Genomic DNA, 17,167 nt, shown 5'->3' with positions numbered 1-17,167 from the left:
CTAAGTTTACCTTGGCCAAATTAGTTGGCTTCCTTGCCGCTGCTCGGAAACCGGCCATTAGAATCTGGCGGTACTTTTGGAGACTCTCCTTACCTTCTGGAATTCATAGTCCCAATCGGGACGAGATAACGGGAACCCAGCGTCAATTAAATTCTGAAGCATGGTAGGTTGTCCATTATCTCCGGGCACACGTTTCCTGGCCTCGGTCAAGATCCTTTCTTTTTCTTCAGTGGTGAACAGAACCTGCAATAGCTGCTGACAATCATCCCAAGTGGGGTTATGAGTAAACAATATGGATTTTAACAAATTAATTAGGTTTTGGGGGTTTTCAAAAAAGGGGGCGTTTTGCGCTTTCCAGTTATACAGGTCTGATGTTGAAAACGGCCAGTACTGCCAGGTTCTGCTTCTGTCCTCACGGGGCGGGTCAACTGCTCTGAGAGGTAGCGTCTGGACAGCAGATGATGGAGCTTCAGCCTCCTGAGAGCCCCTCTGGCACGGGCAGAGACCAGAGGCTGGGCCCGTAATGACGGGCGGCGCGCTTGGAGCATTTGCTCCATTCCCTCCAGACACTTGTGGAACCTGGAGAGGGTGGGGAGGTGGCGGAGGGGCATAGGGAGGTGGAGACATGCTGCTTTCTAGATCCATCAGATCGAGGTCACCCTGAGAATCAGGCAAAACTGGTGGAACAGCGGCTCGGGAGACAGGTCGTCTCGGCTTCTCCTTTTCGCTCATCTCGAGTGAGGATGTTAATACCTTAACAGAGGGGTTGGGAAGAAAAGGTTTTAGCCATGGGGGTGGGTTAGTCACTATATCTTGCCACACTAAAATGTAGGAAATTGGTCCGGGCGCCCACGGGGGCCTGGCACTTGGACTCAGTCGAAAACGGCTGCGATCACCTTTCCATCCAGTGAGCCTTCGGCGGCCATCCCACTTCAAAAGAGGGCCATTCTGAAGAGCAAAAAGTTATTAGTTTATTTTTCTTAATTATCACAGACAAATTAGATCCTCTGGTTTTAAGCTCTGAGAAATGTTCAACCATCAGGGACAGAGGGGTAGTCTGTTTCTGTCCCATTTCAACCTCCTTCAAGGAAACACAGAACAAACAAGTAAAAGACAGTGGCCACACAACTAAAACAGACAGCACAATTATCCCACACCCAGAAGAGATCTCGTTCCTACACCACAGATTGGAGGGGCCTCTCCCCTTCCCTGAAGTGGACTGCTCTTACCCAGAAAAAGCGCCCACAGCCTGCCCGTGAGTGGAGAAAAAGGCTCTTTTCCTCACTCAATTGGCGTGTCCGCCAAATTCCAGTTTTTCCTGATAGACTAGTGCCCTCACGAAAAAGGGCGTATCTAGTCCTGCTGGCCTTTCCTGAGACTTTCCTAATATCGCAGACAGCTTTCACTCGCTTTGAATCCTCCTTCCCGGTCAGGGAACCAAATGTTCTGCCCAGGTTATGAAGGAGTTGTTCGGCGCGAGGAATTTGTCAACACACGACAATGCAAAAGCAATAGGAAAGTTTATTAGCTAACTTAAGTTAGGGTCCTTGTTTTCACCAAATCAGTGGCTTGAGCAAAAGACCCTGTGCTCTTACATTAAAACAAATTTATAGAAGAATATGGGGTGGAGTAGATAATTTGGTTTTTAGGACAGGGGTTTGGGAATTGGGGGGCGGGTTGGAATCTCCCGGTTTCAAAGGTGAGTGAGAGATTTTTGGGGGCCAGGCGGATCTCTTTGATATGTGCATACTCCCTGCGAAATCCGGGAGGTAAGAGCCCTCGGAGTCTTCAAAGGTGGGTGAGAGGCTTTTTGGAGCCATGCAGATTTCTGATAAAAGGCTCTGAGGCATGGGACGTTTTAATCTCTATACTACAGGCATTAGGGCTCAGCATGGGATGGGTCAATCTCCATACTAAAGGCTTCTGGTTAAAAGATCTACCTGGAGGTATTAGTGCTCAGCATGGGACGTGTCAATCTCCATACTAAAGGCTTCTGGTTAAAAGATCTTTCAGGCCCCACACAATAATTCAAAGTCCATAAAGAGATTTATACACGTTTGAAAATGTATTATGTGATAAAGGTTGCACTGTAGATTAAACCATGTGGTCTCAGTGGCAGTCTAGGTTTAGCTAGATCTTACTGAGGAGCTCTGCAGCACAGATTGCCTAGGTTTTGTTCCACTTCTAATCAAGGGGGCTGGCATTTTGAACTCCTGTTGTCAGTCAGGAATTGACTGAGGATTGCCCCAGAGTTGGTGGTATGAGTGGGGACACAGCTTCCCAGATAAGGGGCTTTCATTCAGCTGGGGGCAAATCTCTGGAAAGGGATCAACTCTGAGTCATTAGCAGCCAACACTCTCAGCATGGAGAAAGTGGTTTCACTGGCTTGGTAAATGGAATCTGTGTGGGACACCAATAGTCACAGTCACCCTTTCTACCATTCAGATCCACTTGCTCCTCACATGAAGTTCACTCAATCCAGGCATTGCTTTTCCAGGATTTAGGTTGGTCTTAATTTCTGGAACCTTACTAGAGAAGAATTAGTAGGGCCCAGCAATCCATTCCCCTCAAAAGATGGTCAGACACTAAGGTTAATTGGCATAACATAGTCCACAAAGATAATGTTCTCCATCCTACTTTGGTGAGTAACGACTAGGGTCTTAAAAGCTTGTGAGCAGCCATCTAAGTTACAACTATTGGCCTCTCCCCATCTGGAGCAAAGAAGAGTGAAGAAAAGCAAAGACACAGGAAACATTACTCCAAAGGACTAATGGAGCATGTAAACCCAGCCTCCATGACCCTGAGACCAGAAGAACAAGATGGTGCCTGGCTACCACTGCCAACCTCTGTGAAAGGTATCATAATGAGAGGTCCTGGATAGAGTAGGGGAAATGCAGAACAAAACTCAAAATCATAAAAAAAAAATACCAGGCTTAGCAGTCTGATGAAGAGTGCTGTAACTCCCAAGACTGGTTGTTAGACACCCTTCATCCCAGGAACTGAATTTAACCCACGTGACTATCAGCCAGACGATAGACAAGCCTATAATATAAGATGGAGAGTAATATCACAAAGGTATGCACTCATTAGAACAATCAAGTATATGAGATTAAGAGGGGAGCATGTGCCCAAGGATAGAGCTAGGAAGGCGGGAGGGAACGGGAAGGAAGGGAGAAGGGAAGGGAGTAGACGCAGGGAGGAAGTGGGAAGAATGCTGTTACAGAGTGTGGATTGCAGTAAATGTCACAAAACAGAATGTGTGTGGATTGTTGAATGGAAAAACACTTTGCTCTGTAAACATTCACCAAATCAAAATTTTTAAAAAAGGGAAGAAAAAAAAAAAAAGATGGTCAGAGCCACAGGATAAGCCATACATTCCTTGTAACCACTGGCACTCAGCCTTGCTTCTGACTCCCTACATCTCTACTCCCACTCACACTGAGCTCACCAGGAAGGAATCCCCCAGTGGCTGATCCACAAGCTCTGCTAGGACCACTTCCTGGGATTGAGATGCAACAGAGTGGGGACAGGAGCCTTCAATATGGGCTCCTTTGCAGGAAGAGTAACCTGAGCAGATCCCTCCTCTGTAAACTAGGATCAATTGTTAGTGAGGTGGTTTGGGGGTGGGGTGTCAGAGAAGGAGTGTGGGAGCTGCAGACAGAGCCAGAAAGCCCTGCACCAGAGGGAAATAGCTTCCTCCCTGAGTCAGACCACCCAACAAGCAGGTTCTGGAACAGTCCTGGTTGTCCAGTCTGCTCCTTTGCTGCTCTCTCACCCATCTAACCCATTCCTGTAGCCTTGAGCTCCTCCCAGCCCACAGCAGGGCACTTCCACCTGCTGGTGGACCAAATCCTCTGGGGCAGCTGGGAACATCAGGAGCTCAGGCTGACACAGGATATAGTGGCAAGTCCCTGGCCTTATTGTCCCTTAATGAAAGGAAATTTCAGGCCCTGGGACCCCAAGCTGCTTCTCCCCAGATTCCTGGGGTCAGCTTAACCCCAAAGCAAGCATTCTCTGGGAGCTCCAACTGGGAGCTGCTTGTCTGATGCCAACTCAGGCTTAGATTCCTGGATAAAGATTCCAGAAGCCTGGTCTTGGGAAGAGACAAGGAGCCTTAGGATAGCAGTGCTGTTCACATGTTGCCCTCTGTTCACACAGCCAACATATGGGACACCTTTGAAGTAGTTCTTGCTCCAAGGGAAGGCCTGGATCAGGAGTGGGCTGAAGGAGGCAGTGTCAAGATCTGGGACCAATAGGGGCTTCTCCCAAGTGTGAAACCCAGTGAGTGCATCTGGAAAGCCTCTTACTAACAAGGTTAGGGCACAGGAGGAGGTTGATGTAAAGGTCATAGCCTCATAGGCTGTTGGTCTCAGTAGGTAATTTGATACTGTTATTGTTGAATATGGCCAAGTGGTCCCTTATGCCTGTCCTTTCCAACTGTGGTGTGGTGAATTACCTGGTATGGCTCTCCTCGCCATGCATGGTCTTTGTGACTTTCACCAAATGACTGGGTAGAACTATGCAAATATAAGGTGATTTGGTCTACCAAGGATTGGATAGATTGTTAGTAATATAAATAAGGTAAATGGCACCCTTGTGGGGTGGAGCCATGGAAATAAGTTGCATGAACTATAAGGTGGGGATTGGTTTGTTTTGTCACTCTGCTGGGCTTAAAATGAGCCCTCCTAGAGGCAGAAGGAGGATCTCACTGCCATCAAGAGAGAAAAGCCAGGGGTGGAGCGAAGTGCATTCTTGGACCCGAAATCCCTGCATTGGACCTCCTTTGCAGAGACAACTGGCTGAGACCACCATGACAGCAGAACCAAGAAGTACAAGACAGAGTGGCAGTCTTGCTAGCCCATGGAATGAGAAAGCTGAGTGCCGTTGGGCAGGATGCTTGCTGGCAGAGTGGGGTGCACCTAGGTGCACCTACAGGCAGAACTGAAAGAGCTCTGGAACACTTGCCCGAGCAGAGCAGAGGCCAGGCCGAGAGGCCAAGAGCCAGAGAGGAGTGTCTGAGAGCATGGCTGAGGGTAGACTGTCTTGATTGAAGAATTGTATCCTGAGTGTGTTCCTAAATCTGAGTTGTAACCTGTTACTTCCCTAATAAACCCCATAATTGTGAGTAATGTCTGTGAGTTCTGTGTACCCATTGCAATGAAATATCGAACCCAGCAGAGAAGTAGTGAGTGCTGTGGGCGGGGCAGCTGGTGTGAGGATTGATACAAAAGTTCTAAGCCCATTTACAATTATCAGTTCTATTTCCTATCCTCCTGCTGACCAAGGTGCCTCCTCTGGGACCAGCTGCACAAACTCTCTTAACAGACACCAACTAATTCTTCATCCAAGTTCAATACCCTGAATTTCCCCTTCATTATTTTTTTTCCTAAGCAGTAAAACTTTGACAGAAATGCTGAATGGTTTTTTTTTTTTTTTTTAGGAAAATTGAAATGAAAATCTGAGTTAGATTCAAAATGGGGTTTTAATTTAGGTCTGAATTCACCCAATTCAAATATATCTATACCTCAATTTTTTTTAACATTCACATCCACAAATTGAAAATAGTTAAAAAAAATTTTAAATGTTGGGAAAATGTTAGCCTGTCCACTGTCTTCATCTTGAAATTGTAAACTGTCCCTTGTAATATTTTACTTTTGGGTGGTGCAAATGGTTAGTGTGCTTGGCTGCTGACCGAAAGGTTAGATGTTTGAGTGGACTCAAAAGTATCTGAGAAGAAAGGCCTGGGGATAGACTTCCAAAAACTCAGCCACTGAAAACCCTCTGGAGAAGTGTTCTACTCTGACACACACAGGGGTGCCAGGCGTTGGAATGGACTAAACAGCAACTGGTGGGTAATGGGACTATTTTATTTACTCCTTCCCCAACATCAAACCCATGTTAATGAAGAGAAAGATACTGTGGTGGCTATGTTTGTGTGTCAACTTGGCTGGGCCTGGTTGAGTGGTTGGGCATCTGGTGGTAGTTATTCCCCATGATGAGACTAGCAATCAACTCCATGGTGGGATCTACCACAAGCAGCTGAGTAGCTGCTTTGAGTATGTGGTCTGCTTCCCACATATAAGCAGCACCTTTGGGAATGGTCTCTAGCCTACGGCACGCTTGGACCCTGCACGTAGCCGTGTCATTGTTCAGCAGCCTGCCATGCTCTACCAACCTTGGGACTTACAATGGACTTGAGTTAATGGCCTGCTGTGTGGTTTGGTAACATCAGGACTGTGCCTTTTTACTTGTCAACCTTGGGGCTTCTCAGCCTCAGCAGCCAGCAGCTGTCTGAGTGAAGAAACGCCTCTAATTCCAGTGGGCCAGGAGTAGGAGGCAGAGCTGGACTCTAAGGTTGAGGAGCTTTCACCCAGCCCCTAGAGCCTGGCACTTTAAACTTGGACTTAAAGCCTCCAAACTGTAAGAACAAACTCCTGTTGTGGTATATTTTTTGTCAGAGCGGCACTAGGTAACCAGAACAGATATAAAAATACATTAATAAATTAATAACTCATGCTTCAAAACAAGAAAAGGAAATCTTTATGAATCAGAAACCCTAAGATAGCCTTTAACCAAGGAGGTAAACAAAGACTTAGCAGTGTTGCCATGGCTATGAGGCTGCCACCCCTGTCAAGGGTGCTATCATCACACCAGGCTGCACCACCATGATTTTACCACAGAGGCAGTCATATAGCAGCAAAACTTCAGCCTTCCTCACACTGCCACCTGAAGGCCATCACTGCAATTGCATGTCAATGATGTAACCAGGAGGCCACCACAGCCCAGGGCATGCACAGAACTATCTCAGAGATGAGATTATAACAAACAATTACCAAATACATAAAGAAAGCAAAGCTCATACAGGAGATGCAACAAAGAATGTCCCCCAAGGAAATGGTTCATAAAACAATCAGAAAAATGCCTTAAAATAAATGTGTTGTTGTTGTTATGTGCCATCGAGTCGGACCTGACTCATAGTGACCCCTCCTTGGGTTTCTGAGGCGGTGTCACTACAGAAGTAGATTGCCCAACCTTTCTTCCATCAAATAAATGTAGTCTATCATTAAACATAAAAGAATGAAGCACATCCATTAAATGAATTCAGTAGTTTTGAAAAAGATCCTACCATAGAACTTGAAAATGAAAAATGTGATAGTTAAAAGATAAACTGAAAAAACTCAACAGATGGATAGAAGAGCAGACCAGACCCAGGTGAAGGCTGCATTGCTGTTGTTCATTGCCATCCAGTTGATTCTGATTCACGGTGATCCCATGTGTACAAGTAAAACTGATCCTTAGAGTTCCCAAGCCTGTGACACCTTCTGTGTGAGTGAAGCCCCACTAGCTCTACACAAACCACACACCTATTTCCTCCACAAGCATTGCTGGTCCTGGGACCCAGAGAGTGGGAATCACATAGACGAAGTGGAGACCTTATTGCACGTGACTTTTCATATCTATATACATTTGTCTCGGGAGAGGATCTGTGGCTTTCACCTGCTTTTCAAAAGGGTTCATGACCCAAATGGATTATACACCACTGGAATACAGTGTTGCACATCTTTTCATGTTAGGTGGGTAATGATGTATTTCTTTAGAAGGTACAAATAAACTACTTTTCATTTATTTGTCAGATATTTACTAAGTACCTATGTGCAGCTGTTGCTCTAGGCACTAGTGATATAGCATTGGGCAAAGCAGACAATATCCCTGCCTTCATGGGGCTTACTTGCCAGGGGCAGAGACAGTGTGAGGCCATGTCGGCATTAAAGACAACTGACTGAAGGCGTTAAGCAAACAAGGCAATGACAGTGGCTGACACAGCACTGGTGATGGCAATGGCTGTAGCAGAGCTGAAGGGTGGGCTACCCTGGAGCTGCTCCAAAGGAAACTTGTCACTGCTGGGTCCAGAGGCAGGGCAGTGGCTGTCACAGGCTGCATCAGTGAGGAGGCAGGAGATGAAAGCCAAGCTGCCTCCTACCCCATACCAGCCAAAAGCACAGCCCCAGCCCCCATTGCTCATGTCCAGCTGGAGGGCTGTGGGTCCAAGGCCAAGCAACCTGCCTCCCAGCTGGAAGCTAGAACTAGGTTCTTCTTCCCAGAGTCAGGACAACAGAGGCTTCCAGCAGAGGTGTCCCTGCTTGAAAAAGGGATGGTAGCACTTTGGGCAGGGAGGGCGTGTGTGTGTCCCCTCAACTTAGTCACGGTCCACAGTCTTCAGCCCAGGTCAGCTCCCAGGCTTCTCCCCAGCCTGCTGCCGCCGGTCCAGAGCCAGCTGGAGGGCCTGCCTCACGATCTCTGCATTATTCACGACGTTGTATCGACTCAGGGCCACCAGCCGAGCAAACTCCTCTGGCTCATAGGTGAAGTTTGTCATGCCATAAGGGGTGTCTGGCCCATTGATGACAAAGTCCCCAAAAGCCTTCTCCTCAGCTGTTTGCCGCTCCACACCTGTGGGGTAGGCAGGGGAGAGGAGGGGAGGACAGGCTGGGGTACTCTGTGGAGCTGACTGGGATCTGACAGTCCAGAAGACTCCCTTGCCCCAGGACACCTTGCTGGTTCTGTGTGGGCCCAGGGTCCAGTGCCCCTGCTTGGGCCCATGTCTCAGCTCTCAGTGCCATCAAGGAGGCAACGGCATCCCAGTGAGGGCTCTCCAGGAGGCGGACTTTTGGGTTCTCTCTGTCCACAGCACCCCATCACCACCCCAGGGCTCCATGAGTCAGACCCAGGCCCAGGGCTTCTTCTTACCTGGGGCCAGGTATGTGCGAAAGCTATGATTGACAAGGGGGAAGTGCAGCACGATGGGTGAGCGGGGATCCTCAGCCTCAGTAAACAAATAGCACTCACGAGGTTCCTCCAGGTCCTCCAGGGGCACCTCAATCTTAGGGAAGGGGATTCCCCGGTCCAGGCAGTACTTCTCTGTCATTTGTAAGATCTGGGCAGAGAAGAACGTTCTGATCCTGCCTGTCCTCCACCCCTGGCGTGGTCCCTCACCTAGGACTTGGGGTGGGGAGTTGGGAATGGGGGTGGGGAGAAATAACACAGACCCAGGCTTCAATGCCAGCTCTGCCTCTTACTATCTGAGTGACTACAGGGAGTTGGCATTACCTTTCTAAGTTTCCTCATTTGAAAATAAAAATGGGAACAACTCTGGTGGGGTTGCAGTGAAGATTAACAGTAGTCAAGGGAAGTACCTATAGCATCATCTGTCTCTGTCATTCCTTCCTATAACATCCACTGCTTTCCCTTCTCCGACTCCTCCCTGCCATCCCTCTTTGGGGGCTGATTTCAATTTTATAAGGTTGACACTCAATGAGTACAGGATGTCAGCACTGGAAGCCCCTGGATCTATCATCCAATCCCAGACATCATTTGGACCAGAAGGAGAAGGCCAAAGAGAAAAGAGCTGGCCCAGTATCACAGCCAGAACTCGTATCTGCAGGGTAGAATCTGTCTGCTACCCTACAGTGGGCTAAAGGTTTAAGGAAGTTATTGTCAGAGACTCCCTGAGGGAACCCTGACAGCTCTATAACAAAGGGACAGTAGACCTGGACCAAGAATGGGGCCGGGAAACCTGCAATGAGTGGTATGATCTTCTGTTGACCAAGATACAAGACGCCTGAGGACCTTCTGTAGGTTCCTCTTGAGTCTCTCTCCCCTGATCTCAGCAATTCACCTTCTCCAACTGGGGGAGACCATTATTGCTGATAGCATTCAGAAGGCACTCACCATGCTCCTAAGAAGAGTGATCCCCAAACAGCCAGCCAGGCCACTCAACAGAAACTCCACTCATCTTCTCTCCTCTATCCACTTATTTCAGAAGCGCCCCCTCCCCCTCACACACCTCACCTCACCTCAAAAGGAGCTTCCAAGGAGTAGTCAAAGGACAGGATGAGGTCCACAGCTCTCTGAGGCAGCAGAGTTAGTGGGAATGGAGAGTTGATGGCAAACCCTCCATCCACAAGGTATAGGCAGTCGCCCATGGGAGTGAGCTGGTTGGGGAAGGCGTCCGGGTGTGAGTCTGCCAGGGACACAGGTGGATGGACAGTGGCAAATGCTTGCTTTCTGACAATAGCTCACTGCCCAATCTGAGTGCCCTCTGTACAGATACCCCTTCCTCCATTCCCCACCTCCTTCTCCCATTCAGCCCCTGCCTTCCAGCACAGTAATCAAAGTCCTTCCTGGGCCCTCACTGATCCAAAGGTATAGTCAGAAAGAGTAATCCTCCCCCCACTACCTGCCTGCCCAGGACTGTACTCACCTTTCCAAGCCACAAACTCCCTGCCAGCCATGTAGTCCTTGTGCAGACAGAGGCCCTGGATGAAGTTAAAGTTCTCCGCGGAGGTAAAGCGGGAGGTAAATATGTCCAGGACAGCCTGGGAGAAGGGCCCCTGGGGGGTGAAGAGTCTCGTACACAGTCTCGAGGGGTCGTGCAGCCGGAGCTTCTGGCAGTCATCTAGGGTAGGGGTGACACCAATCACATAGAGCCAGAAGAGGCACCCTCTTGTGTCCAGGAAGCCTCACAGCTCAAGGACCTCACTGCCTCCTCCACACCAGAGACCCTCCCTGCCAGCCAGCCTCCCAGGTGTCTGATCACTGCCTCACAAACATTTTTCTTATGTTTTATTGTCATTTGGGTGGAAGTTTACAGAGGACATTCGTTTTCCCTTCAGCAATTCACATGACATTGATTGAAATTCCCACAATGTAACAGTATTCTTCCCACTTCCTCCCTGTGTTTACTATTTCCTTTTGTTCTTCTTTCCTATCCTTTTCTGCCTTCTTAGCTTTGTCCTTGCCCAAATGCTGCCTTTTGATCTCATATGACTGATTGTTCTAAGGAGCAAGTACCTCCCTGGTGTTATTGGTCACCTTACAGGTCTGTCTATTGTTTGGCAGAAAGTTGAGCCATGGGGATGAGTTCAGTGCCAGGTTTGAAGGGTATTTGCCTCACACACTTAACACAGAATCCTTTTAAATTACTTTTCATTTGTGTGCCCTATTTTAAAAGCTACCTATGAAATCACATTTATGAAATAATAAAAAAAGTAATTCTTTCTCTCTCACCCTTTTGAAAAATTAAACTTGTAATTGTTAATCAGAATGTCATCCATTAGACACTTTCTGAGCAGTTGCTACCTGCCTGCCAGGTGCTAGGTACAAGGGATGCAAAGGTGAATAATGTGTGACTCCTCACACTTCTGCCAGGACCCCCATTGCCGGGAAGTGGTATGGGAGGAGACAGAGTCTCTATCCTTACCAGTGATGTTTACACTGCCCCTGTATGAGTCCAGGAAACTGAGGCCCGAGCCAGCAGTCTTCAGGAATATCTCATCCAGGCTGGCCGCAAAAGCACTGCCCCACACACCTAGGGAGACAAGCAGGGCCCAGGCTTTCACAGCTCCTCTCCCTCCACCCCATATCAGGGCTTAACTCAGCTCTGTCAGACCTCTGACCTCCCCAGGTGTTGTGGATTGAATTGTGCCCAGAAACATTATGTGTTATAAATCCTGTCTATAGTTATAATCCCATTAGGGAATGGGTTGTTTTTGTTATGTTAATAAAATAGGATTAGTATAGGGTGTTCTTGGGTCAATCTCTTTTGAAATTTAAAAGGATTAAGCAGGCACACAGAGAAGGGAGAAGGCAGACATCATGCCACACGAAGATCACCAAGGAGTCAAGGAATAGGGATCTGCCCCCAGAGCCAACAGACAGAAAGACTTCTTCTAGAGCCAGCACCCCAAATTTGGACTTCTAGCCTCCTAAACTGTGAGAAAATAACCTTCTGTTTGTTAAAGCCACCAACTTGTGGCATTTCTATTATAGCAGCACTAGAGAAGCAAGACAGCAGGCCATCAGCCCAGACTTACCCTGCAGGTAGCAGATCCGGGGCTCAGGACGAAGCTGCCTCAGCCTCCCCAGGAAGAACTCAGAGCCAAAGAGCTCGGTGGGGACATAAGCCCCGTACTTGGGGAAGCCGACCTCATAGGGGGTGAACTCACACCACTCTGGGGGCCCAGAGTGAAAAGAAAGTCAGCAGGGATGTCCCACTGGGACCTCAGGAGCCGCCTCACCCTTGTGCCTGAGCAGGAAATCTTCTGCTTTGCCACGAGCAAGGGGCAGCAACCCCACTGTTCTCCAAGGTCCCTGTATTAGGCTACTTCCCATTTGTACCCTGATAGCACTGATCTCTTATCCCCGTTTCTACTGACCATTTCCTCTACTTCCTCCCTTTGTCTCCATGACCTCACGTACCTGCAAAATCTTCCCCACTGATGTTGGTGCGGACATTAACACTGGCATAAATGGGGTAAGGGTTCTGACCCTGGCTGACTGCCTCCTGTTGGTCAGACAGCTTGGCTGGGTTCTCCTGAGCAAAAAAAGACGGGGGATAAGTTGGCCTTTTGGGAGTCCCTTTCCCCATCTTGATGGCCTAAAGCCCAACACTCTGCACAGGCAGGGGTGTGGTGTGCCCATAAGAAAGACTTTGGGTCACTAAGGCCAGCATCTTAGAGAGGTCACTGAGGGACAAGCTGTAGGCTACAGCAGAGGTAAGGCCGGCCACTGTGAGTTGTGTGCAATCCCAGGGAGATTGTGGGAACTCCTTTTTTGCCATTCAAGAAAGCATATTTTTTTTTTTTAAAAAAAAAAGCATGTCAGAATGCAAAGGTGAAAAAAAAAAGAGAATGTACAGGACTCAAAGTGGTATTGTTAAAGGAATAACTGAAATCACTAGATTAGGAAGCCTGAGTTTCTGTTTATAGCAATGGAAAATTTGGCAATGGATATTGGTGATAGTTGCACAAGATTGATGGAATTGTTGTCACTGAAAGGTACACATGAAAAATGTTAAATTGGCAAATGTTGCATTATATATTTTTTCATAAGAAAAAAAAGTAACTCAGCAGAAAACATGGATTATTTACTTAGGAATGAGAATCCACTTGTGACATACATTCATAACTGATAGCCACATGCACCCAGGGGTCAGGCCCCCAAGGCTGAATCTGCTTATTTACCAGCAGATGGCTGGCCTGCAGTTCTAGGAACAGCCACCAGGTGGCGGGAGTCATGGAGACACTGGCAAATGAGCTGAAATGGTAGTATCCTGCCTCAGCTACATCTGGAATCGGTTGGGACACTTTTAAAACATAACTGTTCTAGGGCCCTAGCCCAGATCAACTGAAATATAAGTATCTCTTGAGGGGGGCCCAGGCATGGATGTTTTTGAAAAGCTGTGCAGGTGATTCTGGGAACCCTGGTGGCGTAGTACCTAAGGCATTTGACTGCTAACCAAAAGGCTGGTGGTTCAAACCCACCAGCCACTCCTCAAAAGGAAGGTTGGGCAATCTATTTTTGTAGAGATACTTCCTCAGAAACCCAAGGAAGGGTCGCTATGAGCTGCAATCGACTAGATGCCAATGAGTTTGGTTTGGTTTTGGTTTGCAGGTGATTCTAATATGCAGACAGAGCTGAGAACTACAGGCTATGCTCTCCCTTCCCCAAGAAAAACAAAGTGGTGTCAGCCCACCCTGGGATCTCACCTCTCCCCCCCCTCCCCCCCCCGGAGAGCTCAGACCTCAAAGCCAGCTTTGCCAACCTCAAGTCTTAGCCTGAGGCTTAAGGTAGAACTAAGTACTGGGGGAGCAGGGTGGAGAGGACTGACGTTCACTGCCTGCTCCTCTTTTACCTCCTGGTACAGGAAGTACTCCACAAGGAGGCCCCACAGGTCTATGAGGGAAACTCTGTGGCCGCTTCTTTCCCGGGCCCCCAGTTCCTGGGCGTAGTATTGTAGCCGTTCTGTGGACACTGCCCCCATCTTGCTGCTGCAGGCTCGGGCTTGGGCACGCTCAATGGGGCCCTGCAAGGCCACCTGGGACCAGGCTGGGTTGCTGTAGAGTGTGGAAATGCACCTGAGGATGGAGGGCAGGCCTGTGAGTGAAGGTCAATGAGCATAGCAAGGGGAAGGAGGGATGCAGGAGTCTATGAATGACCACTCCTCCCCCATCACTCACATCCACTGCTCTACACCACCCACTCAGACAGCCTCTTACTGTCCCTCCTAACACCCTTAGTTGCAGGCCCAGGCCTCCCTGGAGGACTCCATCAGATCACCAGGTCATGTCTCTCCCTCTTCAGTACTCTCTTTTCCTCTGCCCCCTGCTCCCATCTTACTTACCAGGTGGACCCAGAGACACCACCCAGGTAGGTCACAGTGTCCAGGAGGCCCAGCTCCTGCAGTCCTGCCAAGCTGCCGTACAGGGAAGACATGGCTCGGGTTCCACCCCCAGAACCCAGCACAGCCACCACAGGTACCTGGGACACAATAATAACAATGATAACAAGAACTACCTACCACCATAATCTCTTTATTGCCAATACATGTCACACGTTGTTCTAAGTGCCTTACATATGTTATCTCATCAATCTTTGTGGCAACCCAATGAGATCTTCATTTACAGTGAGGAAACTGAGCCGCAGGAATGTTAGATGTGCCCAATACCATACAACAAGAAAGTGATGAGCAAGGATTCAAACCCAGGCAGACTGGCTTTATTACACCAGGAAGGATACATATCCGGGATGAATCCCCAAAAGAGCAGGGTTTCTCAACGTTGGCACTATTGACATTTTGTCCCAGACAAGTCTTTGTTATGGAGGCTGCCCCATGTATTATAAGATGCTCATTTAGCAGCTTCCCTATCCTCTGGCCATTGCATTCTAGCACTAGGTCCCTTTTCCCTAGTCACACAATAAAAAAATGTCTCTAGACATTGCCGAATGTCCTCTGGGGAGTGGGGGGCAGAGAATAACTCCCAGGTGAGAACCACTGAAGAGCTCTGGTGTCGTAGTGGATAAGATATTTGGCTGCTAACCAAAAGGTCAGTAGTTCAAACCCACCAGCTGCTCCACAGGAGGAAGATGAGGCAATCTACTTCTGTAAAGATTTACAGCTTTGGAAACCCAATGAGAGTCACTCGAGTTGGAATTGGCCCAATGGCAGTGGTTTTTTTCTTTTCTTTTTTTTTTTTTTTTGTCCCCCAGACAAAAGTGACAAAGACCACAAAGCAGCCTGGACATGTGAAGTGTCCAGATGTTAAGGTCGTCTTCAGGGTCAGAAGAGCCTGATGGGATCAGACTTGTGGCTTGTGGCTGCTCAGCTTCTTCACAAAGTTTGCCTCATTCTACCCGATTCTATCCATTCCTTTCTCTGTCTCTTTTTCTCTCTGGTCTTGAAAAAATGTTCCCTGGCCACTTCTCACAGAGGGCCCTGTTCCTTCAGAGTGCAGGATGTTCCCCTGGGCAGGGTCCGTGCCCTCTTTTCCCTCCACAGACAGAGTGGATGTCTGATGCCAAATAGACCAGTTGCTATCAAGTCACGTTCTACTCATGGCAACTCCATGTGCTTGATAGGGTTTTCAGTGACTGATTTTTCACAAGTAGATCACCTGGACTTTCTTCTGAGGTGCCTCTGGGTGGACTCGAGTCTCCAGCTTCTTGGTTAGTAGCAGAGCATCGTTAACTATTTGCACTACCCAGAGGTATATTCAGGCACAGAGACAGAGGGGAAGATGGTCATGTGAAGACAGTGGCAGAGATTCAAATTATGCTGCTACAAGCCAAGGAATGTCTGGGGCCACCAGAAGCTGGTAGTGGCAAAGATGGATTCCTCCCTAGAGCCTTCAGAGGGAGGATGACCCTACTGACACCTTGATTTTGGACTTGTGGTTTTCAGAACTATGAGAGAACAAATTTCTTTCACACCGACCAGATTGCGGTATTTTTTTAATTTTAAACCACTAGGTTTGTGGTACTCTGTTACAGCAGCCACAGGAAACTAATGAAGTTCCTTACCTGGTCACTGTCTGGAGCCTCACTCAATCCCAGCACTTTCTGCAGGCCCTTGGACACAATCTGTTTCCTCTTGTCTAGAAACTCCTGCTCTCCGTCACAGAGGTCAAAGCCAAGGCGCAGGTCAAGGTCTCCAGAGCTGCATCAGGAGAGGTGGGGGGAGGTGGGAAGGCTGGGTGACTGTTCTGTGGAAGAGAGACTCAGACCAAACCAGTTTTTCACAGGAGCAGACCCACATTCTGTGGAACCCCCTCAGAAAGATCCCAAGAGTTTCCTGTCAGAGTCAGAAATGGGGAGGGAAAGAGATGGTCCCCATGGCCTGAGCCAGGTGGACAGGAGAGCAGAATACATGTCCCCACACTTCCAGCCAAGCCCCAAGATGCCTTCTTTCTGAAGCCCCTCCTCACCTCATTTCTGCCTTCACATTCAGAGCCACCTCCTGATCCTGAAAGACACAACAACTGCAATCCTGAGTGGCCTTCCCCCAGTTAAATTGCTTCTCCACAGGCCAGCCCTGTGGCTCTGGTAATCCGGGCCCAGACGTGGACACTACAGCTGAGCTCCAGGCCGGTCTGATCCTGACCCTTCTAGGGTCCCTCCCCAAGTCTTTCTTGGTGGGCACAAAGCAGGCAGGGATCCCTCTAGCACCCAGGTAGAGCCTTACCTCCCCCAAGGTCACAAAGCACTGTTCCTCCTGGCCTAGGGGCAAAGAGGAGAGCAGGATGCCTCCCTCTCCCAGTTTGCTGGTCTGGGTCTCCAGTTCAACACTTGGGCCGCTCTGCAAATAAGAAAACATCCAAGGCACTCTCTGGTGTGGAGAAAAATGGCACTCTGGAACTCTCTGCTAGCTGAACCGATTCTGTCACCCAGTGCTTTCCCACTAGATGGGACTCCAGCACTCACTGGGCCCATGGGCTCGCTCACCTGCAAGACCATGAGTTTCTCTCTCAGCTCCACATCCAGCTTGGAGCTTAGCACTGGGTTCACGTGGAAGGTAAAGGTGGGCGGGAAACCCAGCTCCACAGGAGGCTGCAGGGGCAAGAGCTGTGGCTTCTCATAGGCTCCAGGCACTGCTAGCTGGATCTGTCGATGGCCTGAGAACAGAGGGCCCAGATAAGTACCCAGATGAGGGGCTAAAAGTGGGTATGCATATGTGGCTCAGGGTGATAGTACCCCAGATTCCTACTCTGCTCACTCTCTGGCATTGTGAACCCTGGTGAAGGCATCAGGAAGGACTCTTGGGGTCCCATTGCCTGTCCTGCTTGGGGAAACACACAAGCACCTAGGGAAGGGAAAAGTCAGGGAGGGTAGG

General features: G+C 48.8%; 1 protein-coding gene across 1 annotated transcript in view; it reads right to left on the bottom strand.

Annotated features, from left to right (window-relative positions):
* Positions 1–8,227: 8,227 nt before the first annotated feature.
* The window catches only part of PLA2G4F (phospholipase A2 group IVF), a 26,237-nt gene continuing 17,297 nt past the window's right edge, over positions 8,228–17,167 (bottom strand). Inside the window, exons 8-20 of the mRNA XM_007935288.1 lie at positions 16,780–16,949; positions 16,520–16,633; positions 16,263–16,300; positions 15,859–15,994; positions 14,183–14,319; positions 13,694–13,916; positions 12,259–12,373; positions 11,874–12,011; positions 11,261–11,368; positions 10,262–10,456; positions 9,855–10,021; positions 8,749–8,935; positions 8,228–8,451 (exon numbers count right to left, since the gene is read on the bottom strand). Coding sequence (XP_007933479.1) covers positions 8,228–8,451; positions 8,749–8,935; positions 9,855–10,021; positions 10,262–10,456; positions 11,261–11,368; positions 11,874–12,011; positions 12,259–12,373; positions 13,694–13,916; positions 14,183–14,319; positions 15,859–15,994; positions 16,263–16,300; positions 16,520–16,633; positions 16,780–16,949 — 1,952 coding nt within the window. The remainder of the gene's footprint in view (positions 8,452–8,748; positions 8,936–9,854; positions 10,022–10,261; positions 10,457–11,260; positions 11,369–11,873; positions 12,012–12,258; positions 12,374–13,693; positions 13,917–14,182; positions 14,320–15,858; positions 15,995–16,262; positions 16,301–16,519; positions 16,634–16,779; positions 16,950–17,167) is intronic.

Source organism: Orycteropus afer, unplaced genomic scaffold, assembly GCF_000298275.1.
Source record: "Orycteropus afer afer isolate SDZICR_OR568_19922 unplaced genomic scaffold, OryAfe1.0 scaffold00026, whole genome shotgun sequence".
NCBI lineage: Eukaryota > Metazoa > Chordata > Mammalia > Tubulidentata > Orycteropodidae > Orycteropus > Orycteropus afer.
This window is presented reverse-complemented; position numbering and strand designations above follow the sequence as displayed.